Source organism: Monopterus albus, unplaced genomic scaffold (assembly GCF_001952655.1).
Source record: "Monopterus albus unplaced genomic scaffold, M_albus_1.0 scaffold570.1, whole genome shotgun sequence".
In the NCBI taxonomy this organism is placed as follows: Eukaryota; Metazoa; Chordata; class Actinopteri; order Synbranchiformes; family Synbranchidae; genus Monopterus; species Monopterus albus.
This window is the reverse complement of record NW_018128450.1, coordinates 21,624-46,658: the sequence shown is the minus strand read 5'-3', so window position 1 is coordinate 46,658 and position 25,035 is coordinate 21,624. Positions and strand designations below refer to the sequence as shown.

The window sequence follows — 25,035 nt, the reverse complement described above, 5'->3', positions numbered from 1 at the left end:
TAGTAAACTGATTATCTTTAAAATCAGACTGTTGGTCGGACAAATGATAATTTCACATGATACCTTCGGACTGTGATCAGCATTTGTACGATTCTATGACATTTAACAGACAAAACTATTGGAGCTGCAGCCCTGACTGTCAATAAGTGATTATTACTTTAATTTAATGCTCAACTTGAAAACGTTTTCCAGAGAAATGTTACAACTGTAAGTCTAAAGTTTTGTCTTTTTGGTTTTTGGGGTTGTGTTGATAGTAAATAACCTCAGGACTGTTTGGATTGTTGGGAAGGAGACTTGGTCTGAGTGTGGGCCACAATAAAGTCCGGCTTCCACTGATTTCTTAACGGTTGTGGTGGCGATCAAGAAAAGTGTCCTGCAGGCTTTAGTCCTCTACTTTTACTGAGCATGAAAGTCAGAAACATAGGAGGCAGATAAATGAATGTGAGTGAGTGAAAGGAAGAGAGGGAGTCTGGGTTCACACTGGTTGCCTGGAGGTGATGCTGTGTCAAACCCAGCGTTCAGGGCCAAAGACAGAAGCAGAGAGACAGTTATACTAGTCGAACACACATGCAGTTGGTCAGGTGGTCGGTGAGCCCAGCACCTGGTTTCTCAAACATGTTTGAGAGTCAGGTCAGTCTTCACTCTTTGATTCTGGTGTGAGTCAGTTTTACTGAAATAAAGACTGAACTTATTTTAAATGTAAACACCAACCCAGCCTGCTCCCAGGATAAATCTTGTGCAGAAGCCCCATCTCCCAGCTGAAAAGTGGCACCAAGTGACAAAAGAGGTAAAATATGGCTGATAGCTTGTGGTCGTTAAACTTGGTTTGGGGAAACCTGTCGGAGACACTGTGGCTTTGTTTGGCCACAGAAACACTCTGCAGTACTTGTTGTTTTCTCTGAGGTTTTATGCTATTGGAGGTTTTTTCATATAGTTTTGTGTCGTCGTCGCTGAGTTTGACAGTAAAATGTCCTAATAAGTGTTGATTCTTCCAGGAGCAAACATTTGTGTCAACCATGTTATTTTAGTCCTAATTTACATTTAGCTCTGACCTGATCCGTGTCTCTGTGAAAGCAGCCACAGGTACAGAGTCAGCTACACAGACAGATAATCAAACAGGCAAACAGTCAGTCAGTCAGTGAGACAGACAGGAAGGTAGGCAGTAAAACAGCCAGTGAAACAGTAGCAGAGTCGACATCTGGTTCCAATCTACAGCAGCTAACAAGAGGTGCTGTGTCTTCATCTCAGTGTGGGATCCAGCTGTCACTCAACAGAACCGACCACTGGCCCTGCGCCCGCCTTGCTGCGCTGTCTGCTCTGCTCTTTGTCCATCTCCTACCCTGTTCACAAACCTGCCCTCCCAAAACAACTAAATACAGGTGAGCAACAAATTAAAAGAAGAGCCTGAATCACTGAGTGGTCTCTCCAGGACGACAGAACCCCCTCGTCCACAGGACACCAGGGGTCACTGACTGGTCTGATGAGGATGACCATGATGTGAACCAGATGCTGTGGCCTTCCCAGTCACCAGGTCTCAGCCCAGTTGAACAGCTATGGGAGATGTTGGAGCAACGTGCTAGACAGCATCTCCACCACCATCAACATCATAACACCACATGAGGGAACATGTGTCAGAAGAGGAGTGTTCATCCCTCCAGGAGAGTTCAGAGACCTGGAGAGTCAGTGCCAAGGTAGAGCTGTTCTGGTGCACGTGGTGGCCCAGCACCTCACTGGGACTCTGTGTGTGCTGTGTTTATCAGCTCCAACAGCTTCTTATGACCCGTAGTTAGGTTTATTGTTAGGTGACCTCCTAGTAGTTAGAATGGTGGCATAGGAAGAAGTCAGGTGACGCGTAGGGAGGAGGTCGATGTGAAGGAATGGGTTGATAAAACACACGAGCACAGGAAGCAGCTCCTATTTTAACCATGACGATGAAGGTCTAGCACGCCTGCTGCTGTGGAGTCATTACGTCAGCAGATGCTCATCTGGGTCATATCAGGGACAAACCACATCATGTATAAGGCGGTCCAGGTCTAAGGACTTGATGCTTCACCTTTGTGCTGCATTGTTTGTGAACATGCAGTTTCCATTGCTGTGTAATCTCTGAACCACAGAGCTGATGTGTTTTCATCCCAGTGCGAGTCCAGCCTGCCAATCAAACCTTAGAGAAGCCATGTTGTAAATGCAACTCGTACTTCTTCACCTCCTCTGCCTGCCTCCTCCTTTTCCCCTCATCTCACTCTTTCACCTGTGGATGAAGAAGGTCGTCCTCACCAATCAAAATACAAAGGTTTCCCTACTGCACCAGGACGTAGTGTTGAGCATTGTGTCAGTCCTAAAACGATGTTTCTAATCATCTCCCAGTCTGGATCTACAGCTTGTGATCAGTTAAAGAGTTAGTGAGCACTAAACAGGTTTATACAGAATACGCAGCAGTTCATAAGACAACAGGAGGGTACAACCCTGCTAGCAGCTCTGTGACACTGCATTTAGGCCCAGAGTGCTTTGACCTAAATGCTAGCACTAGCATGTTAGATGATGACAATGTTAACACGGGTTAGCAGGTGTCATGTTTGCCACGTTAGCACAATAACATAAGTTAATGGCACTAAACAAAGTTAGTTTTACAGGTATTTTGTGTTGGATGAATAGAAGTTTGTTCTGATGGTGGTGCTAGAGGAAAAGTTAAGGAATCGATCAATAAGCTTCATCCTCTGGGGACCAAGAATGTCTGGACCAAGTGGCGGCTACCGGGGCTGGAGGCTGACACCAGCGTGGAAGCGTCACTGTGCGCTAGTGGCTGCTACAGGCTCCAGCTGAATCAGTGCTGAAGCCCCCAATCTGTACGTTCAGATGTTCAAACAGGACATCACAGATAGGGTCAAGGGTCACTGGTTCTCAACCTCAGGGTCACAACACCCACAGGAGGTCGTGGGATGGTCGTCTGGGGTCATAAGTCGGCTGACTGAATGTGGAAAAAGTAAATAAGACAGAATTACACGAGACTGTTGCATGTGCAACGCAGTGATCGCGACATTTAAGTCCCTTTACTCAAGTACTGTACTCAAGTACAAATTTGAGGTATTTATACTTTGAGTATTTTCTGCTTCTACTACATCTCAGAGACAAATCTTGTACTTTTTACTGCACTACACGTATTTGATAACTTTAGTTCCTTTTCTGAATCAGATGAATAAAACAAAATACAGCATACTCATGTTGTATGGCTTTATTCACCAGCTACCCAGCAGTATGTAAGTACTTCACATTATAAGTATATTAGCTGCAACATTAATCTGATGAACACAATAATAGATCAATAATTATAATCCAATAACATGTATGCAATATTCTGAAAATGAGTTATTCTGCATAATGAGTACTTTTACTTTTGGTACTTCAAGTATACTTGGCTGCTAACACTCTTATACTTTCACTTAAGTAACTTTTTGAATGCAGGTCTTGTAGCAGAGAATTTCTACACTGTGGTACTCCAACTTTTACCTGAGTAAAGAATCCGAGTACTTCTCCACCACTGGCTGAACAATGCCAACAAGCAGCTCTGGGTGGTTTGTCAGACTCTCGGGCCAGAAACAACAGACCCACGGTCACAGACCCTACTGCAGTTTGCTTGGACACAATCAAACCCTTCACAGAGACTGTCCAAGTTTCAAAATGTAGTTCTTCAGAAACCCCGACTTCGTCACCACAGTGTTTCTTATTTGTTGGGCGGTGCTTCATGAGCACACAAACATTCATGCAGACTTAATTTCTGGTTTGCAGCCTTTTGGCAGCTCAGTTGTGTGACAGCACGACACACTAACGTCAGGACACTGCACATGTTTAGTCTCCATTCTGACAGTTTTGTTCACACTTCAGCCACAACAGAATAACGTATCCACAGCTGGTCAAATATTCTCAGACTCTATCTTCCCACAGAAATGCTCACAGATAAGTTTAACGACACTGATTCACTGGCAAAATCAGCTTCCACCCACCTTTGCTGCCATCTTCCACAGTGTCCAGCTCATCCATGGTGGGCGTGGTCTCATCAGGCATTAGGAGCATTAGGAGGGGGCCTTCCTCACGCCCATGGCCACAGCTGAAGCAGCTGTAGGGTTAACTGTGAAAGGGCTGCACAACAATGCCAGAGACATGTGGACTTATTTGTACAAATAACAATGCACAGTTTGCACAGATTATCATGACAAAACAAAATAATGTGCAGTACCAGGTCTGAGTGCTAGGATCAGTTTGGTTCAGCTGGCTTCGTGTCGCAGATTGATGGTCTGTTGAAGTCAGACGCTCCAATGCTGCTGGCGCCGCTGTCTGTGTAAACTCATCCAAAACAACAAACCTGCTAATCGTTTACAGGCCGTGAGAACTTTAACACACCAGTTAATGCATCAGGCTTCATTAGTATTCACTTTCACAGATGGTCGTCCAATGATATAATATCAAATAAGAACAATTATGAACCTCTGTTCGTTGTTCTTGGGCACTGACCTGAAATTAAGTTGCCACCCCGGAGTTTCTCAGATAAGATCCTCCTGTTATTCTTCTCATTCTGGCTTGCTGAGCTGCAGGTTCAGTTTCTGTCCATCCAGATGTTCAGGGTGTTGCCTCACAGACAGTTTCACCATCATCACCGAGGTCAACTGCAAACGTTTCTGAGTTAAAGCTCCATCAGTCAGTTCATCAAGAAAACAAGCAGTCAGCAGAGGGTTTGCACTGCACCTCTCAGTCAGTCTGCAGTCACAGGCGCTTTGGTGGACACAATATTTAAGTGTGTGTGCATGTGTGCACGTTTGCGCTCCATCCCAGATCTGTTATCAGACCGCTGGTCTTGGTGTGTGTGTGTATTTCTCAGTTTGTGTGGATAAGGAGATAACCACCTGTTGCTGGGCTGCAGCTTTCTCACACACACCTGTCTCTTTGCAAACACTGCAGATATGTGCAGACAATTTCTGAAACATTTTGTGTTCACAGGTTATTGGACAAAATTATGGACTAAACCATGTTATTTTTCTTGTGGTTGGCAACCCCCCCTCTCCCCCCACCTTATTCTCATTCATACAGGAAACTATGCAGACAATGCACACGCATAAATACCAGCTCTAAAAATAAAATCACATCCTAAAGCCACTCTTTATTAATCCATGTGACAAGTCACTGCTCAGTGAGTACCAACCAAGTAGTCTTCCCCCATAAAACAGTGATTTCATGCCTATAATTTAGCTTTTCATAAGGCAGGCAGTGAGTTTTGGCGGTGCTGGCAGGCAGAGCCAGCCTGGCCGTTTCCAGTCTCCATGCTAAGCTAACTGGCTGCAGCTTCATAGCTGACAACACGTGTTGCCAATCTTTTCATCTAACTCTCAGCGAGAAAGCAAAGAAGTAAATTTCCTACACCGTTGCACTGTTCCTGTAACTTGCATATAAAGCAATTAGTAAGATCTTAAAAATGCAAGAAACAACAGGTGAGAAAACAGGCAAACTATCACCTGACCTGCTGTTTATTTTAAGGGTTGATAAGTCTGTAATTGACTGAGATGCAGGAACTCGTGTTTACCCTGAAGCACCCTTATCTTTCAGGCTGACGCGTTGCTGCTAAACAGGAAACAAACAGCAGGACTCAACAAGATACAGATGTTTTTTGTCAGTCAGGAGAAAATCAACAAATACTTGACTCATGCTGCTGTTAGTGTTTCTCCTGCCAGCGTCGACCAGTGGTGACATTACTCACATTCAGAGACTCAAAGTGAAGGGAACAACAGATGTCAGTAGTAATGTCCTAGAACTGGACCCAGGCAGCGCCGGGGGAAAACATTTACTCAGATACTGTACTGAACAAAAGTATAAGTACTGCATTCATACTTCAGATTTTCAGTTGTACGCCACTTTATACTGAACTACATTTGGGAGAGAAACACTACTTTTTATTCCACTACATTTATTTGACGGCTCGAGTCACTATTTACCATTTTATTAAAATGTTGTGTTTAATTCAGAAAATGCTGCATCATTATAAACCAAACTTTATGGAGTTAAATACCTCCGCCAGCTGTCACATTAAAATGCTGCACACCAAAGAGGATCGATCTGCTCAGTGAGTACTTTTACTTTTGATACTTCTTAGGTACATTTATTATACCTTTACTTAGGTAAAAGACAGAAGTCACAGCCATGGACTTTGTTTCTAAACGTGGTCCTGTTCCAGCAGCTCCAGCTTCATGCAGCTGGTTGTTGCACAGCAGCTGGAAAGTTACACCAAGCTGATGTACCTTTACCCTCCTGAACCTCTGCTGCAACAAAACTTAAGGCCAGAGGAAATCCAGCAGTTTATTTTTACTGCCGGGACTTGAAAAGAGCTTTAAGAACCGGCCACTGTTTCACTTGTCGTGGTGATCTCCCCTTCATGCCAACGTCAACAACTGCTGCTGCTTTTTAAACAAGTAGCTTCGACTGTGAGGCTGGTGGGCGCTCGTCAAACTGCTCCCTCACATGCATGTATCTGCTTTTCCTTTGTGAATTTCTGAAGCACATTATCATCCTTCTAAACAGCTGCTGGTTAATTTTCTACCAGTGAACTGACTCATGGCTACAGCTCTAGGTCACTGAATGGCTTCATGAGGACGACACAGTGGGGTTGGACACTGTGAGGGGATCTGGTTTGGAAGGAGGAGGTTTCCTCCTCCGACAGAGGAGACCTGATGCTGCTCTGGAGACTCGGCCCTGCTGGGCGCCGGGTGGCGGTTTGGCCTTTCAGATGTAACCCAGCTGTGTAACAGCTAATCTAAGAGAGCAGGCACAGTTTTAATTTGTTTAAAGTGTTAAGTGAAGGAAATAGCTACCAAGCTAAAAGATAGTCACCACAAGAAGCAGCGCTGTAAATGAAAGGTTCAATGAGAAAATATTAGTGTGAGCTGAATTAATTACTTTATGGATATTTACAGAAAATATGTTGGTCTGTGACCCACGCGTGGGGGGAAGGGGTAGGGGGGGCGCATGTTTTACATGTGCTGAGCAGCAGCGCGGTTGTAACAAATCGCTGAAGGTTGGTTATGGTCATTTAAGCAGGTTCATGAAGTGACTCTGAGGGGCCTTTGTCCAGCACACACACAGTCACGTTAAAACAGCGTCAGACTGGGTTCGTTTCACAGGAAACCAGTTAATGCACTGGTATGTCTCCTGTGTGTGTTTTCATTTCCCAGTTTCACACAGCATCATGTTTCCCTTTTAGTCTCTCATTTGAAAGATTTTTCTGATGTGATTTCTTTAGAAAACACACCCACTACATTTGCAGCGCATAAAAATATTTAAAGGTGATTTTCTACAAACCTAAACTAGAAGAGCGCAGCTGCAGCGTATACAACATATGATGGCCAATTTATTAGGTACACCGTGACAATCTAATGCAATCCAGCAAACAGCTGTGCTATAAAGTCAACGCTTTGCCCACCGTCATAAAGACGTGTATTCAGTTATGTCGTATGTATATGTTGACTCACAGTGCTGGGGTTAGTACATGATGAGATTTCACAGTATTAACAAAGATGCATGGATCTGCATGAAAACTAATCACAAAGCAGCGAGAGAAAGAAAATCCTCTTGCAGATGTTAATGACAAAACCATATACATGCATTCAAAGCACACATACAGTAGAAGCACAGGACTTCATTCACAGGTAAAGTGAAACAGTAAAAATGACATTATAGGCGTCTCTCAAACTGTTCAGCTAATCCACCTGGTTTCATCGGTGGGGATAACAGGTCTGAAGTGTTCAGGCCAAAACACAAACAGCTACCTTTTGTTTTAGACTGACAGGAGTTTTAGGAGACATATCCCTCCAAGGCCTGTGTTATATAAACGATCAAATCTGCACTTCATTTAAACCAAGCAGAAGGAATCTAGAATCAGTGTTCACTGAAGTTAAGACTGTGGACAATGCATTCTGTGCAGGTCGTTGCCAAAATGTAGAAGACACAACCAAAACCCTCGAAAACGTAAAAGCATGAATAATGTGCTCCAAATGTTTGGCTGGCCTTAACTGCAGAGATGCTCCCAACATGTGGCTGAGTGCAGGAGATGAGAGAATGTGGGCACGGAGCAGGAAAACGACAACGAGACAAACAGAGACACAAACAGAGAAAAGAGCCTTTGTGCTCTGCTCCATCAGCTGACTCACTGCTCGGACCTAAGCCAGCAATGACCACAGGCTCTGGCCGCCCGTCAGACAGCGATGAACCCCCGAGGGCCCCCTCTGCACGGACCTAAAGAAAGAGAGGTGGCTTTCATGCTGCCTGGCACTGACCCTGACTGGAAACACTTCCTAGACATGATCCTCATCCCTGTGCTGCTGCTGGTGGAGCTGGCAGCCTGCAGGGTCACACGGCCAGGCTGAGGACTCTGGGTGTTTTATTACAACCTTCTATTGGTTGAAAACACCTGGATAAGGTGCACAGCAATTCCTGCCGAGTGTTTTACGACAGGGCAGGGCTGGAATGTCCCACAGTCATCATCAGTGTTGTCACTTTCCAAACGCACACAGTGCAGGAATTTCACTCAGGGATTACAGACCAGTACACTTCACCGCTGACACGACACACAGCAGTGTGACACGTGACTGCACAAATCATGTGATCATGTGCAACCAATGTTGGCGAACATTTTTAGATACGTGTGCTCCTTGTCTGGTCCCATCAGTCTAGTTTTCTCCCACTGGCTTTGGGGGCCTCACTGGGTGAACTGGCACCAGAATGATGCAAACACTGTTTTCAGATCTCATCTTTCAAAACCATGACAACTGATTGAATTTCCTCTGACAGCTCTATGGTTATGATGTGGTTTAGGCACAAGAACAACTTTAGAAGAGTCATGTTTTGGAGTGAAATGACTACTTTATTATGGTGAGGGACCAAACTGTGGTCATGGTTAAACCAAACCATTGTTGACTGTCAGCAGCAAACAGGAAGCGAACAGTGGTCAAACATCCTGTCGATCCATCCATCAGGGTTAAACATCTTACAAACAGGTCTAGAGAAAAAACAATCATCAGTGACAGTGACATTAAACAGGACGTGATCTGAACACAAGAAGAAGAAAAACGCCACCTGTCCATTTTATCCACCGTGAGCTTCCTTTGACCAAAGTGCAGGTATTCGTCCTCCTCTTGTTTCTGCTCCAAGCTGAGGATGACAGCAACACAAACAACTGAACATTAGAATTAGGACAAAGCATCGTTTGATCTCCACCCCTGCGTGGGGAACTCACTCCAACCTCACTTTAAGGAAAACCCCAATCCAGACTGGATCAGCAGCTCTATAAAACCCCTCACACTGTCGAGAGACAAAGCTAAAGCTGAACAGGACTCGTGGTTAGGATCTGCCTAACATGGTCATTAGAAGCTGGTGAAACAGTTACACATAACCTCTTTTAAAAATGTGTTTTTCAACCAAACTTAGCACTCTCTCTCTGGTCTGCCTTGTCTAGATGCTTCTGCTGCTCTCAGACATCACACCATCAGAACCAGCCACAACAGAAACCCAACGCTGGCCTGGTCAGTGTTGCTGCGCTAAAGTAACCTCCGCCCTATGCCACCATGCTCAGTCTGCTTCTCTTCTGTCCCCCCCCCAGTCTGATCCAGTCCCAGCTCCAGCAGAGTCCGGCTGTGAGTGACCCGTCTGCTAGATCAGTATCGTCAGGATGAGGATGAGACAGCTCGGAGCACTGTGTGGCCTCATGCTGCTGACGCTGGCTGTCCTCGCTAGCGCCAGGCCAAAAGCAGGTCAGTCTGTTGACACAGGGGAACAACATGTTTCACTGCATTCTTCCTAAGTTGTGACATATGACCTTTGCCCTTTTCCCTCCTTTACAGTGTTCAGTTTGCCTTTTGTGCACTTCATCATCATCTTTGTAAAAACAGTACTGTAGATAATAAATACATAAACAACAAACCAACTCCTTGTAAGATTTAAGATGACAAATACTGGACAAGCACGTGAATCATCATTTTATGAAAAGACGTCCATATTTCATGGACAAAACAGACCAATACAGTAACGTGAGGTGAGGTTGACAGCTGGTGAGGCACAGTCAGATTTACAAATACAAATTGTCTGTTAACAGACAATGCGTTGTGTTTTATATCTCATATCAACATTCTTCACACAAACGTGACCCATATTTAATTTGAGGTTAAAATTTATTCCAGTTGAGCTTATTTCTAACTAGAAATAATAAAAGTTTATGGTCTTACCTTTACTTGTACACAAAATCCATTTGTCAGCTTGTATGTATTACAAACCCTTTTACCGTTCCCACGACCAGCCCAGCAGTGAGTCCCAGCGTCCGCAGCCTGGCCTTTCCCTCATCATTCCACCACTGACTGTTATTCACCTTCTGCGGCTTGACACCCGGTCCCACTTCAACCTGGTCATTCACTTCCTTGTAAGATATCACTGTAAATAAACCGAGCACTACTTGCACTGAAGTCAGCCACCTGGGTCCGTCCTTTTTTTGACTCGCTCACCTCTGTGTCTGAGTGGATCTAACAACCATTCACAGCCACTGTATCAGATGTTTGTAATATGGTTTCATTTCTTCCTTAGTTGAACAATCTAGGCAAAACAAAGAGGTGTACCATCAGTACCAGGAGCTTGCTTGAGTAAATGTACTTAGTTATTTTCCAAAACTACTGTGTTGTTGGTGTGGACTGTAATATAAAAAGGTGTTTCTGTGAAAAATGACCTGGGAGAACTGGGAGATCCTTTGTCAGGAGCCTTACATATATAAGCTTTAGCTGTACTTTAGTATTTTGTCAGCATTGTACAGTAGCTGAATAAACCTTTGTGAAGTTAGGCCTACATTGCACTACCTGCAGTAATTTTTACAGTGCCTTGCGAAAGTATTCGGCCCCCTTGAACTTTGCGACCTTTTGCCACATTTCAGGCTTCAAACATAAAGATATAAAACTGTAATTTTTTGTGAAGAATCAACAACAAGTGGGACACAATCATGAAGTGGAACGAAATTTATTGGATATTTCAAACTTTTTTAACAAATAAAAAACTGAATAATTGGGCGTGCAAAATTATTCAGCCCCTTTACTTTCAGTGCAGCAAACTCTCTCCAGAAGTTCAGTGAGGATCTCTGAATGATCCAATGTTGACCTAAATGACTAATGATGATAAATAGAATCCACCTGTGTGTAATCAAGTCTCCGTATAAATGCACCTGCACTGTGATAGTCTCAGAGGTCTGTTTAAAGCGCAGAGAGCATCATGAAGAACAAGGAACACACCAGGCAGGTCCGAGATACTGTTGTGGAGAAGTTTAAAGCCGGATTTGGATACAAAAAGATTTCCCAAGCTTTAAACATCCCAAGGAGCACTGTGCAAGTGATAATATTGAAATGGAAGGAGTATCAGACCACTGCAAATCTACCAAGACCTGGCCGTCCCTCTAAACTTTCAGCTCATACAAGGAGAAGACTGATCAGAGATGCAGCCAAGAGGCCCATGATCACTCTGGATGAACTGCAGAGATCTACAGCTGAGGTGGGAGACTCTGTCCATAGGACAACAATCAGTCGTATACTGCACAAATCTGGCCTTTATGGAAGAGTGGCAAGAAGAAAGCCATTTCTTAAAGATATCCATAAAAAGTGTCGTTTAAAGTTTGCCACAAGCCACCTGGGAGACGCACCAAACATGTGGAAGAAGGTGCTCTGGTCAGATGAAACCAAAATCGAACTTTTTGGCAACAATGCAAAACGTTATGTTTGGCGTAAAAGCAACACAGCTCATCACCCTGAACACACCATCCCCATTGTCAAACATGGTGGTGGCAGCATCATGTTTTGGGCCTGCTTTTCTTCAGCAGGGACCGGGAAGATGGTTAAAATTGATGGGAAGATGGATGGAGCCAAATACAGGACCATTCTGGAAGGAAACCTGATGGAGTCTGCAAAAGACCTGAGACTGGGACGGAGATTTGTCTTCCAACAAGACAATGATCCAAAACATAAAGCAAAATCTACAATGGAATGGTTCACAAATAAACATATCCAGGTGTTAGAATGGCCAAGTCAAAGTCCAGACCTGAATCCAATCGAGAATCTGTGGAAAGAACTGACAACTGCTGTTCACAAACGCTCTCCATCCAACCTCACTGAGCTCGAGCTGTTTTGCAAGGAGGCATGGGCAAAAATTTCAGTCTCTCGATGTGCAAAACTGATAGAGACATACCCCAAGTGACTTACAGCTGTAATCGCAGCAAAAGGTGGCGCTACAACGTATTAACTTAAGGGGGTTGAATAATTTTGCACGCCCAATTTTTCAGTTTTTTTATTTGTTAAAAAAGTTTGACATATCCAATAAATTTCGTTCCACTTCATGATTGTGTCCCACTTGTTGTTGATTCTTCACAAAAAATTACAGTTTTATATCTTTATGTTTGAAGCCTGAAATGTGGCAAAAGGTCGCAAAGTTCAAGGGGGCTGAATACTTTCGCAAGGCACTGTATTTTATGGTTAACTTTTTTTTCTTATCAAGATTGACAGGGGAGGCTCTGCCTCACCTGCCTCCCCTGACCGCACGTCACTGGACCAATATGTATTTACACTGTATCTGCAGCTGAAGGTCGACTTGATTTACACGTCCACACAGTGAAGTAGACAAAACACATCCACAACAATGTTTGCTTTTACTGACTCTCTCCCACCATGGCTTCAGGTAGAGAATACTGGACGTGCACTAATCAGACAGTTCTTTTCCAGCTCAAAGCTGCAAACACAAGTTCACCTCACAACTTTGTTTCTGAACCCACGTGATGTTACCAGACAACATGGCAGCATGTTCACTGCGATGCCAAACAATTAAAGACAAAAACAGGCGTTCTGTGGCTGAAGTCATGGAGAAGTGAGCTCAGGTAATAAATCATGTGAAAGTTATACTGGTATGTGAGGACGACTCCTGCTTCCGCTTTGCTCCAGAAAAATGTGAAAATGAAAACCACACACTGTCTAGTGAAGACAGAGGGACAATTGTAAGTACTCAGACACCAGTGTACATTCCCCTGTCCAGAACAGGACTGAGTCCTCAGTAGGAGACGCTGTTCACAAGTGAAGCATCACATGATTCTCACAGCTTCTCCTCAGCAGTATAATTAATTTTCAATTTTAAAAAAGGCTCAGTTACGTCCTTAAGCAGCCGGCCACTGTAGTTCTCAGCAAACATTACTCAGACAGATGGAAATGCTGCATTTGTTGTTCATAATCCACATCTGGTGAGGACCTGGGGCAGAAGAACAGTGGTTAGGTGATTATTAGCCTGTAACACACAGGTATCGTTAATAAAAATGATCAACCAAGAGTGATGCGTTGAGTTTTATATTATATATATATATATATATATATAATACCAGGATGTGTCATCACATGTCCAAAATGCCCATGTGCATTTTACCACAATGTAATGGGACGTTTAACTGAGGGAATCAACTGGCCAAACATCTTTACTGTTTACATTTTTTATGTGTGTTCTCTTCCTTTTGTCATTCAATGTCGATGACTTGTGTTTTCACATTGTCTCCAAGGTTCTGAGCAGAAATGTAAGTCTGGTCCAGTGGACCTGGTCTTCCTCATCGACAGCTCCCGCAGCGTTCGGCCATACGAGTTTGAGACCATGAGGAAGTTCATGATCGACATCCTCGACACCCTGGATATTGGGCCCAACACCACCAGGGTGGGAGTGGTCCAGTACTCCAGCCAGGTACTGTACCCGCACAGCGCCCACATCTTCAGCCATGTCGAAGTCTTACTTAGCCAATGGTGTTTGTTGTCAACCTCCTCAGTCTGTCACTCCTCCTCTTTACCTTCTATTTAAACTGTACTGATATTTTCCTTTACTGTTTGTATGGAGCACAGTGTAGCTATAAAATATACTTTAAGTAATACAGTAACTGTACAGTCGTGTCAAAATGTTCAGCTACTGCTGTTTTTATTCAGATAAAATATCTAAGAGCCGAATGTTCCCCTTGAGAAAAGCTGAAACAATGTGAAGCATTCTCTCACATTGTCAGGGTTCCTGCAAGTTCCTTGAGGTTTACTGATCAAAGTGAAGATAGTACTCCTCTCCAGTCCAGTAGTCAGTGTACCTGCTGTCTGTCAGTGCTGCCTTCCTCCTCTTTTCCCTTCAGGTCCGCAGTGAGTTCTCTCTGAAGACCCACACTAGGCTGGACAGCATGGTGAAAGGCATCAATCAGATCATCCCCCTGGCCCAGGGCACCATGACCGGACTTGCCATCAGATACATGATGAATGTAGCCTTCAGCGCCGAGGAGGGAGACAGGCCAAAGGTACTACAGGACGACCGCTGGTCTGAATGACGGACTAATGATGTGGTGAAGGGCTGCACTGCAAACAAAAGGAAATGGCTGATCTGACATCCTTCAGCTGCAGCGGTGCTAAAAAAATAAACCTGTTTTAGGAGCTGATTTTTAATGTCTCGGTGATATGACTTAAAGATTTTTCTTGTGAGAAGTTCATGCACACATGTTCGTTGGGTATCTGTGTCATTTTCCAACTGTAAGACGACTTTTCTTCCTTAGCTCAAACCTTGAGGTCTCCTCCCCTCAGGTTCCCAACGTGGCTGTGATCGTGACTGACGGACGCCCTCAGGACCGTGTGGCGGAGGTGGCAGCTGAAGCCAGACAGAAAGGCATCGAGATCTATGCTGTGGGGGTGGCCAGAGCCGACATGGCATCACTCAGGGCCATGGCATCCCTGCCCTTCGAAGACCATGTCTTCCTGGTGGAGTCGTTTGATCTCATCCAACAGTTTGGACAGCAGTTCCAGGACAAGCTCTGTGGTGAGACCGCTGGACAGCAAAAAACCTCTGATACAAACACATCTGATATGTTCATTATCGTATTTGCCAAAACACATTTTCAATCAGAAAAGGGTCCAAACAAAAGCTGGTGGTCTACAAAGGTGGCTGCCAGAACGAACGTCATCCACAACAAAGATCAAGTAACGTTTAGCTTGTGATTAACTCTGGCTCGGGTTGGACGAGTTGTATAATATCAGGGTTTATTACATTTTTCTTGTAGGAAACTACAGTTTTATGTGAGTACAGAGTGTGATATGAGCAGAAGATACACAAAACTAAAATGTTTTACTGGAAACACTTTTAGAAAGTTGCCATAACTGTTCACAGTTTACTGTTTGCTTTTATTCAAAGTCACCTCAGGATAAGACAAGTAAAAGCCTGCAACCAGGCAGCCCAGTGAATGTCTGCCCTGAATAAAAACACCTCACTGTGCTCATCTAACCCCAGAGAATTTTATACTTTTTCATAACAGCCTCCTCAAATGCTGCTATTAAACTGCTGCATTAAAATCTTTGGCGTCTCTTAGTGGGAGACGGGAAAGAAAAGAAACATGAATGAATATAAAGAAATAAATTAAGCACTCAGTTAATAAATATGACATTTAACTGCAGACAGCCGGGTTCAACTTGCTAGTGGTGCTCCACAGTCGATGATGGTGAGACCACGTCCTCCTCAGTGCGCTGGGGTCAGTGTGCCTGCAGAGAGGGCAGCGGGACATTTGTTATAAAAATATCCTTGTTAAGACTGAGAGTGAGCCTCAGGCCTACTGGAGCTGACATTACAGTTTGGATGCTGATGTTGATGCCGTGCACGCTGTAGGTGCGGACCTGTGTCTGGAGTCGGATCATGGCTGTGAGCACATCTGCGAGAGCTCTCCAGGCTCCTACCACTGCCTCTGTCTGCCTGGATACACTCTGAACGACAACGGGAAAACATGTGCAGGTAAAAACGACTAAATATATGAGTGGGTTTAATAACAATCTTATCCTTCAGAGGGTCACGGGGGACTGAAGCCAATGCCAGGAGACACTGGGTGAGAGGCAGGGTCCACCTGGAAGGGTGGCCGGTCTGTCACAGGGCTGACACACACACACACACACCTATGGGCAGTTTAGAGTCACCAGACAAACTAACCTACAGGTCTCTGGGCTGTGGGAGGAAGCCAGTGGAAACCCACACAGATAGACCTCGGGGCTGCGATTCATGCAGTGGAGAGAAAAGAGGCTTAAAAACTACAGACATCTAGAGGATACCTGCTTCCAAAAAGTACATTTTTAATTTACAATTAATGGAAGCAGTGACTCAGTAGATGTTGCTGTGTGTGTTCCAGCTGTAGATCTGTGCGCTGGGCGGAAACACGACTGTGAACAAATCTGCGTCAGCTCTCCTGGTTCCTTCACCTGTGACTGCAACAAGGGATACAAGCTGAATGACGATAAGACGACCTGCTCAAGTTAGTCAGACATACGTACACACATATACATAAAACACAGAAACTGTAATACAAACACATTTATCGTTTTTACACAAGACGTCAGAAACTTAAAAGTTACTGCTGATACTGTAGCTGTTTAGCTGAATAACGGATTCAAGCTGCTGGGTTTGCTGATTCGTCCTGCTGCTGTTTGTCACGGAAGAAAATGGTTTAAAAGGGATTGTGACAACAACCTCATCCTGAAAATAAAACCATCATCTTCCTATGACCTGTTACACCCTCTCTGTCCCTGCACAGTCAGGACGAGTGCTGGCTCTACAAGAGAAGAGTTCATTCAAAAATACTAAAAACTGGCTTTGTTTATCAGGAAAAGCCTCTGGTTAAATCTTAAATTCTTTAAGACTTGAGGTTGCAGCTTTTTGAGACTTTTAGGAAAAAGCTCTTCTGGTGTCAGATCAGGGTGATTTCTGCTTGTTGAAGGTCCGATCTGGAGAATCGAACACATTTTTTCCTGGTGTCCGCTCTGCCACTCATGGCCTTGCTGCTCTCCTCCCCTCAGTGATCGACTACTGTTCATTTGGAAACCACACCTGTGATCACGAGTGTGTGAGTGTGCTCGGTGGCTTCCTCTGCCGCTGTGACGAGGGATACAGGCTGCTGGGCGATGGCACGACCTGCCGAGGTGAGCTCTGCATACATGGGAGAAAAATGAGCATACAGTGATGGAATTTAGTTTTGCAATCGGCCCAACAGAGCCACTAACACACATGCTTGATTTAACTGGGATTAAATTTCTCTGTGAAACTACGATTTTTAAGATCATGTAGGGGGATTTGAAGAAGAATCAACAAATGTCTGTGGTCACTGCTACAGTTAACTGCCTCAAGATGGAGGCAACACTTCACTGAATCCTTCCAAAAACTGATTCAACTGTCTCCAAACAATCTCAACATGGAATAAACACTGCACATTCTCCGTCTCCATGTGAGCAAATCGATTCCAAAATGGGAATAAATTATGAATTTACACACATTACAGCAGTGGCATTCGACCGACTCAGTGCTCTTGCTTTTTCTCTTTCCATGACACTGCTGCTATTTTCAGCTGCTCCACTACATCTTTTTACTATATTCCCATCTAACTCGAACATTACTGCAAGAAAAGGTCTCACTATGAAAACCAAAAGCACAGGCAGAGCGACAGCTAAGAAAACCGAACCACTTCATTGGATTATTTCTGTTGAGTTCATTACATTGTTACTTCAGGGCAGCTTAGTGTGCTTACACTGTGGCAACACACCAGAGAAAACAAGGAAACTGAAAATCTTCATCCACTGTTTAAACTTCTTGCGACAGTGTTTCTTTGGTTTGATAGTTTGGGAGTTTAATCATTAATGCAGCAGAAAGCATGAGCATTTCATAGCTACTGGCATGAACAGTGACCACAGACTGCACATAAAGATGGCTGAGGCATCACCACTTCCCTCCACTAAGGAAAGGTGAATATGGCGACTGCCAGCTTGGTATTTTGCAACCAGAGTCATCAGAGAATCATCAAACAACTTATTAAAGACAAACTTACCAGGAAAATGACCAGTTGTACACACATGATAACATCTACCAAAAGCCACATACAGTAAGTGACCTCTGGGAAAAATTTATTTGATTTGTACTGGTTTCTTTGTTTGGTTCTGGCCCCCTCAACCAACTTGGAGGAGGTGGGATTTATGACCTGTACTGCAGCCAGCCACCAGGGGGCGATCCACTCACAGTGGCTTCACTTCTGGGAGCTGTCATGGTGTTTACATAGTCTATAACAGGACTTAGTTTGGGGATTAAACTGCTGCCAAGTGCTACAGTTGTAACAGAAATAACAGTTTATGTTTCTAAATAACTGATATTTATGAGATTTAACAGACATGTTGCCTGCTACACAAAAACAAATACAAGTTTTAGTAGTGATGATTGTTAGTGCCTCACTTTAACTGGACAGAACAAACCTTAAGCCAAGATTGGACATGAAACACTTCAATATATCAGCCGAGACATCATTTAAATGGTGCAACAACTAATGTGTCATGTATTCAGTGCCAGGCATGGTGTATGCATGAGAATGCAGGTGACCAGTGGGTTTGTACATGCCAGCTGCACATGTACTCATGCACAGACGCCTCAGAGGCAGCGACACAGCAACACCAGCATCTCAAGGTTGTGGTGACAGGAAACTGTGAGGACATTTTACAGCCCCTGGATAATCTAACACTTGTTTTGCCCATGAAGACGCACGAGTCTCCAGAGCAGCAGCAACATGACCATGCAGTGATTCTGTGTCGGTCATTTAGCCCAAACAGCACAGCGTTACACTCCTGCTGGTTCAGCTGGTTTGGAAAATAGCTGGATTAGGGTATAACTAACATCTGAATCATTTAAACGTTCTAAACAACATAATGTATATGTGAGTTGTACTGAATTAAAATATTGGGGAACTAAATAAAAATGCAAATTTAGTCAGATATTGATTAATGTTGTCATATTGTTGAGTCTATTTTAGCAGTGAAATGACTTTAATAGACACATTGGTGCAGCTCATTGACCCAGTGCATCCCATGGCCCCTTATCCAGACCTTAACCATCACAACTAATGTCTAACTTCAGCCTATCACCTAAACTAAACCTGATTCTAACCTGAACGCTAAAATCAACCTAAAACCGTTAAGGTGTGAGGACCAGACAACACGTCCTCACTCACGCTGGTTCTCACAAGTCATACAGCAACACAGACATTTTAACTCTGTCTGTGTGTGTGTGTGTGTGTGTGTGTGTTGTTTAGCCATTGACCTGTGCGCTGAGGGGAAACATGACTGTGAACAGATCTGCATCAGCGCGCCAGGCGTCTTCACCTGCGACTGCCACAAAGGATACACACTCAACGAGGATGAGAAGACCTGCACAGGTCAGTCAGACCCTCACACACAACAAACACATCTTCAGTGAAATCGCTCTCGTGCATCTACCTCACAGCTCAAGCACAATCTCTTCTCTCCCCTGGATCTTTCATATGAAGATGACAAGTGGTAGTTTGTATAGAGCAAGTTAATCAATGAAATGACTGAATTACTGTTTGACAGGCAATTAATAAAAGTCCTTTAAGTACAAACACAAATCAGCTGCTGTTTCCACATTTGCTGCTTCTGTTTCATGCCACTGTAAGTTAAACCTCTTTCTGTCTCTGGACTGGTGCTCAGGGTAAGCGAGCATGTTGAAGATGTCACTTTGGACTCAGAGACGATTTAATCTGAAAACACTGAAGAGATAAAGTCATATGAAGTTCGACAGCTAGCTGCAGCCTTTGTCAAACAGCTGTCAGGTGCACATTTCCTCCTGCTGTGTTTTCTAATGAAATCAGGGGGAAACATGATCTGGCTTCACTTGCACTTAATGCTTCTAGGCTTGTTGCACCACATATGCATAGAACCACAGAAAAACAATGAAAACAATCAGACAATGTTCCACTGTACCATTAAATTACACATAGGAAATGACTTTGTGTGTGTTTTACTTAGCCATTGACCTGTGCGCTGAAGGAAAACATGACTGTGAACAGATCTGCATCAGTGCACCAGGCGTCTTCACCTGCGACTGCAACAAAGGCTTCAAACTCAACAGGGACAAGAGGACGTGCACAAGTCAGTGAATACATCATGGGCGTCTCCTCAAATTAGCTCATGTTGTCTCAACATATTAACAATCTACTAGTTTGTTTTGCTGGTGAAGATGTTTTCAGGACAGACTGAGGAGGGGAAATAGGAAGTACATGCAAACTTTGTACAAGCCAGGTGTTCAACTAACATGTGGGATGTGCAGGAGGGGGGTTACAGGTTGAGTAAAAAGAAAAAAGAAACTTTTTTACCCAAGGATCGCTCATCTCAGGTTGAATGGAACTTAACAACAGTAACTGTGATGTCCTTCAGTAGCACAGGACCTAGGTGAATGTGTCTGTTCAGGTGTAATTTATATGTGGCACCTGTTTATGAACTGTGCATTTGCAGACATGGATCTGTGCAACACAGTGGAGCACGGCTGTGAGCACCAGTGTGTCAGCACTCCTGGATCTTACTACTGTATCTGCCCTGAGGGACAACTGCTGCAGGAGGACGGAAAGAGCTGCGGCAGTAAGTGGACTCCTGATACAGTATTCTGTGTACAAACCATGAGAGCGGCCTGGAGAGTGGCCAGTGTGGACAGCACCACCAGCAACACAGACCTCATCAGTCACAGAGAAACACAGCTTCATTAAAGAGTTTAGTTTGGAGACGTTCACCACTCAGCTGCAGACAGAGGGTCCAGTGGGATCATGGAGACATGACATGACATCTAGGGCTGACAGCAGCAGCAACCGACTGAAAAGAAAACAATCAGGAGACATAAAACAATCTGACAGTCACAATTCAAACCTGGGGCTGTGAACCCAGAGGTGTTTACTTTATAACCTGTGCTTCTGAGCTCTGATACAGCTGGTGATAAATGAAAGGCCAAACTACCTCCCAGTATAGTACTGTCTCCACATCACAGACATTTATCATCCACTCAAGTTTTACACTTTAAGAGCACTGCTCCAAATGTTAGTCAGCTGCACGCCAACCTTTATTACTCACCACTCACATGGTACCCAGAGCACCAGTCTGAACAAAGTATACACTGTACATGTCTGTCCTTGCTAGTTTAACTACAGAGCATCTGAATACTTGAGCTAAACTGACATGTGCCTACTGATACTAAATACTGTGGTAATATTGGCCTGTTTTCAAATTGAAGGATTAAATCACTCCCATAACAGCTAGAAAGCATTTTGTATTGTTTATTTATGGCTGGAAATGACATTAACAACATAAATGTGAAAGGCCTAGCTTGACAGGAGGGACTATTCCCCCAACATGAGTATTTATGTAACCCGGACACTTGCTCTCTGTGGGTATTATGAAAGGAAAACGATGCTTACAACTGAATCCATTTTCAGCCTCTCTCTCTCCTTCAGCCTGCAAGTCTGCCAACATCGACCTGGTGCTTCTGATCGACGGCTCCAAGAGTGTCCGCCCTCAGAACTTTGAGCTGGTCAAACAGTTTGTCAACCAGGTGGGTCAGCACCTCTTACAAACAACTGCAGTTTTATTTTTATTATAAGTTTTATTCAGTGTTTGTGGTTGTTGAAGTGCAATGTGTGTGGCTTGTTTATATGAGCGATAATAAATGGGACTAACAACAAGTTAATAATAATGGAAGCACATTAATACAGCACCAGTGTCACCGCCCCCTGTGCTCCAGGTAGTGGACTCTCTGGACGTGTCTGCTCATGGGACCAGAGTCGGTCTGGTCCAGTACTCCAGCCGGGTCAGGACTGAGTTTCCTCTCAACATGTACCACAGTGCTGATGAGATCAAAGCTGCAGTGATGAAGGTAAGGTTTAGTTTTCTTATAGTTATCTTAGTTTTCTGTTTTGACACCAAATTCATCATAACCTTAATAAAAATCAGACCTTTATTTTGTAACAAATATCCTTAATTCATTGTCATCACATCAGGTGTGGACTGATTTGAGCGACTGGCACTTTAAACGTTATTGCTGTTTTTGTCCAGGTTGTATACATGGAGAAAGGTACAATGACAGGCCTGGCACTAAAACACATGTTGGAGCACAGTTTTTCAGAGGCAGAGGGCGCGCGTCCTCCCAGCCGCAATATCCCCCGAGTAGGACTGGTCTTCACAGATGGACGGTCGCAGGACGGCATCACAGAGTACACCAAGAAGGCCAAAGAAGCTGGTGAGGCTCAGCTAGTGCCAGGGCCAAACCACATCTGTACTTTGCTTTTTACAGCTGACAGTGGAGTGACCATGTGGTGACATCATGCATGTCTCTGTGCATGTATGCAGGTATCACCATGTACGCTGTTGGTGTGGGAAAAGCTGTGGAAGACGAGCTTCGTGAAATAGCATCTGAGCCTGTGGAGAAACATTTCTATTACACCACGGACTTCAGTGCCATCAGCACCATCGCTGAGAACCTCAAAATCAACGTCTGCCCAGGTACAACACCCTCCAGGACCTGACTCACACCAGAACACACCACCTGTAAGGATCGTGCAACGTTAACTGCCAGGAGACACATAAAAAGACAAAACATACTTTTCATGCAAAAGCACCAGAACAGTGGCTGGTCATCTTAAAGTCTGTACAGTGGACTGGAAATTCAGTTAAAATTGAACAAAGTGTTTTCTCAATTACTGTACAGTTTAAAAAGTACCAAGGGATGAAGTGGAGCATTTCACTATTGGATAACTTTAAATCTCCACTCCACCACATTACACAGGAACAGTGTATATGATGAACATGTTGGTTCACTGCAGATAAAGATTTGGCTTTAACAACATACACTGGGCTTAAAAACTGTTCATGAATCACTGAACAAGTCTGGTGAGTGAAAAAGCAGAAATACGATGTTAATGTACAACAATGTTCAGGTGTGCGGCCCCAATCTGCTCCAGTGTGTTCACTAGTAACTCTACCGGTTCATTTACTTTTAACTCAAACATATTCCATATTTTAATTCCCTTGGTTTCAGTGTTACACATAATAAAATAATCTCAAATTGATCACATTCTTATCAATAGGTTTAGTTCAACATAAAGTCAAATTCAGGAGATGACATTCACAGAGTATGAAACCGTGTATGCTAGAAAGTCACTGCAATGACATCTTGGTCTTTGGCTCCATCTACTGGCAGAAATACAAAACATCAGTTTGACAAAAAAGCACCAAGATGCAATAACTAAATATAAAACAATAATTTAATAACACCTTTTCAAAATAAAGCCTCCACCTTGCAAAGGGCAGAAACTTACAGTTTTAATGTGTGGACATTTTAGTTTTCAGCTGGTCCATGTGGACAGGAACACAACACAACAACCATACTACTGGGCAGTTTAAACTGCAGCAATGCATCATGGGTTATGAGCTTATCATACAGACAGGTGACAACCTGAACAAATCTCTTAGGACACCGGGGGTCACTGACTGGTCTGATGAGGGTGACCGTGATGTGAACCAGACGCTGTGGCCTTCCCAGTCACCAGTGGAGCGACGTGTTAGACAGCGTCTCCACCATCATCATCAAAACACCACATGAGAGAACATCTGTTGGAAGGTGTTCATCCCTCCAGGAGAGTTCAGAGACCTGGAGAGTCAAGGTGGACCTGTTCTGGTGCACGTGGTGGCCCAGCACCTCACTGGGACTCAGTGCTGGGTCGTCCTTTAGTTTGTCACCTGTCTGTATGTTTCTCTCACAAGCAACTAACTGTATCTTCAAGACAAATGAGGTGAAGAGTAGGTGTCACAGTGTTTAATAGTTGAAGTGAAGGAGTCTTTGTGTAAATGTGATCTTCTTCTCGGTCCCTGTGCAGAGGAGAGTCAGGGGGAGATTGAGGTGAAGGACCCATGTGCCTGTGAGAGTCTGGTGGAGTTCCAACAGGCCACCATGAGCAGCCTGGATCAGTTCACACAGAAACATATCCTTTTTCTAACATCATCACCCAAACACAAGGTGCACCTATTTAGCATTCATTATCGATTCACCTGTGAACTGAATGAGTCTTTATTACTCCTTAACCAGCTGTCTACTGGCTGGGATCACTGCTCGTCTGGAGCAGCTGGAGAACCAGCTTCTGTCCAGGAAGTGATCTGACCACATCACAGAAGAAGAGTCACAGAAGGAGGAGACATGAGAAAGGTCCTTAACAGAGGAAACCAGAAAACCGACAAACCAAAGTGTGTTTTCACAGAGGCTGGGTAGTCGCTGTTAGCTCTGTCGCTATTCATCTGAAAGCTTGTGACAGAATCATATTTCTGGTACGGATGTAAATGATGTGATTTGTACACATTAGGTTTTAAAAAGTAAAAACAAAGAACTCCACCACATCGATTTTCACGGCCACACACATTCAGTTCTCCTAGTGCCCTATTTATACTTGATCTGTTTGTACGGTTTATTAAAATGATGTATTTATAGAAGTTTTTGTTTAAATCAGCAGTAGAACAGAAAACATGATAAAAGATGAAGTGTTATTTACCACTGTCAATGTTAAACTGGTTTGGGTCATTTTCATGCACATCACTGGTTTTCCCAAAGAAGCTACAGCAGCTTTAAACCACAGGCCTGACTGGAGGTGCAGTGGTGAGAACTGTGGAAGAGGAAACTGGGCCAGAAGTTCAACATAAAGGGGAGTTACAGGTACACAGTGTCACTACTGACTCAAGCTGCGGTCTGCTGGTGATAGAGGCCATGACACCGTAGGAGTCGGTAGTATTTTACTCTGAATACATGTGCCCTTATTTTCATAAACAAGAATGTGTACTTTCTACATTTTGCCTTACAAAGACCTTAACATGTCAGTGTATTAGTTTAGTCTTTAGACCTGCAGCAGGTTCTATACACAGCAGGTCTAAAACCCTCCAATATTCAACTTCACATTTGTGACAGTTACGACCATCGTGGCTGTAGACGCGTTGCCTACTGGGGCTTTCAACACATGCTAATAGGGAAACGAGAGAAAAGCATTGTCTGACCACAAAATATTCAGCTACAGTAATTGAAATGAACCTCATGTAACCTCTGTTCATGGCTGTATCATGAGCTCCGAGAAGCTTCACAGGACACTGTGAA

General features: G+C 43.9%; 2 protein-coding genes across 5 annotated transcripts in view; one reads left to right on the top strand and one right to left on the bottom strand.

The window, feature by feature from the left end:
* Positions 1–4,059, bottom strand: part of rbpjl (recombination signal binding protein for immunoglobulin kappa J region-like) — an 18,234-nt gene extending 14,175 nt beyond the window's left edge. Inside the window, exon 1 of the mRNA XM_020588596.1 lies at positions 3,999–4,059. Within this exon, the coding sequence (XP_020444252.1) occupies positions 3,999–4,059 (61 nt within the window). The remainder of the gene's footprint in view (positions 1–3,998) is intronic.
* matn4 (matrilin 4) overlaps positions 1–25,035 on the top strand; it is a 25,923-nt gene extending 888 nt beyond the window's left edge. The window contains exons 2-18 of one of the 4 annotated variants that reach the window (XM_020588599.1): positions 9,491–9,557; positions 9,635–9,785; positions 13,595–13,770; positions 14,198–14,356; positions 14,637–14,868; positions 15,709–15,831; positions 16,220–16,342; positions 16,884–17,006; positions 19,154–19,276; positions 19,887–20,009; positions 20,373–20,495; positions 21,341–21,456; positions 21,646–21,777; positions 21,957–22,140; positions 22,251–22,403; positions 23,777–23,881; positions 23,994–25,035. In XM_020588599.1, coding sequence (XP_020444255.1) covers positions 9,704–9,785; positions 13,595–13,770; positions 14,198–14,356; positions 14,637–14,868; positions 15,709–15,831; positions 16,220–16,342; positions 16,884–17,006; positions 19,154–19,276; positions 19,887–20,009; positions 20,373–20,495; positions 21,341–21,456; positions 21,646–21,777; positions 21,957–22,140; positions 22,251–22,403; positions 23,777–23,881; positions 23,994–24,052 — 2,136 coding nt within the window. In that variant the 5' untranslated portion in view covers positions 9,491–9,557; positions 9,635–9,703 and the 3' untranslated portion in view covers positions 24,053–25,035. The remainder of the gene's footprint in view (positions 1–9,490; positions 9,558–9,634; positions 9,786–13,594; positions 13,771–14,197; positions 14,357–14,636; positions 14,869–15,708; positions 15,832–16,219; positions 16,343–16,883; positions 17,007–19,153; positions 19,277–19,886; positions 20,010–20,372; positions 20,496–21,340; positions 21,457–21,645; positions 21,778–21,956; positions 22,141–22,250; positions 22,404–23,776; positions 23,882–23,993) is intronic. The other 3 variants (XM_020588600.1, XM_020588598.1, XM_020588601.1) reach the window with 3 other exon arrangements.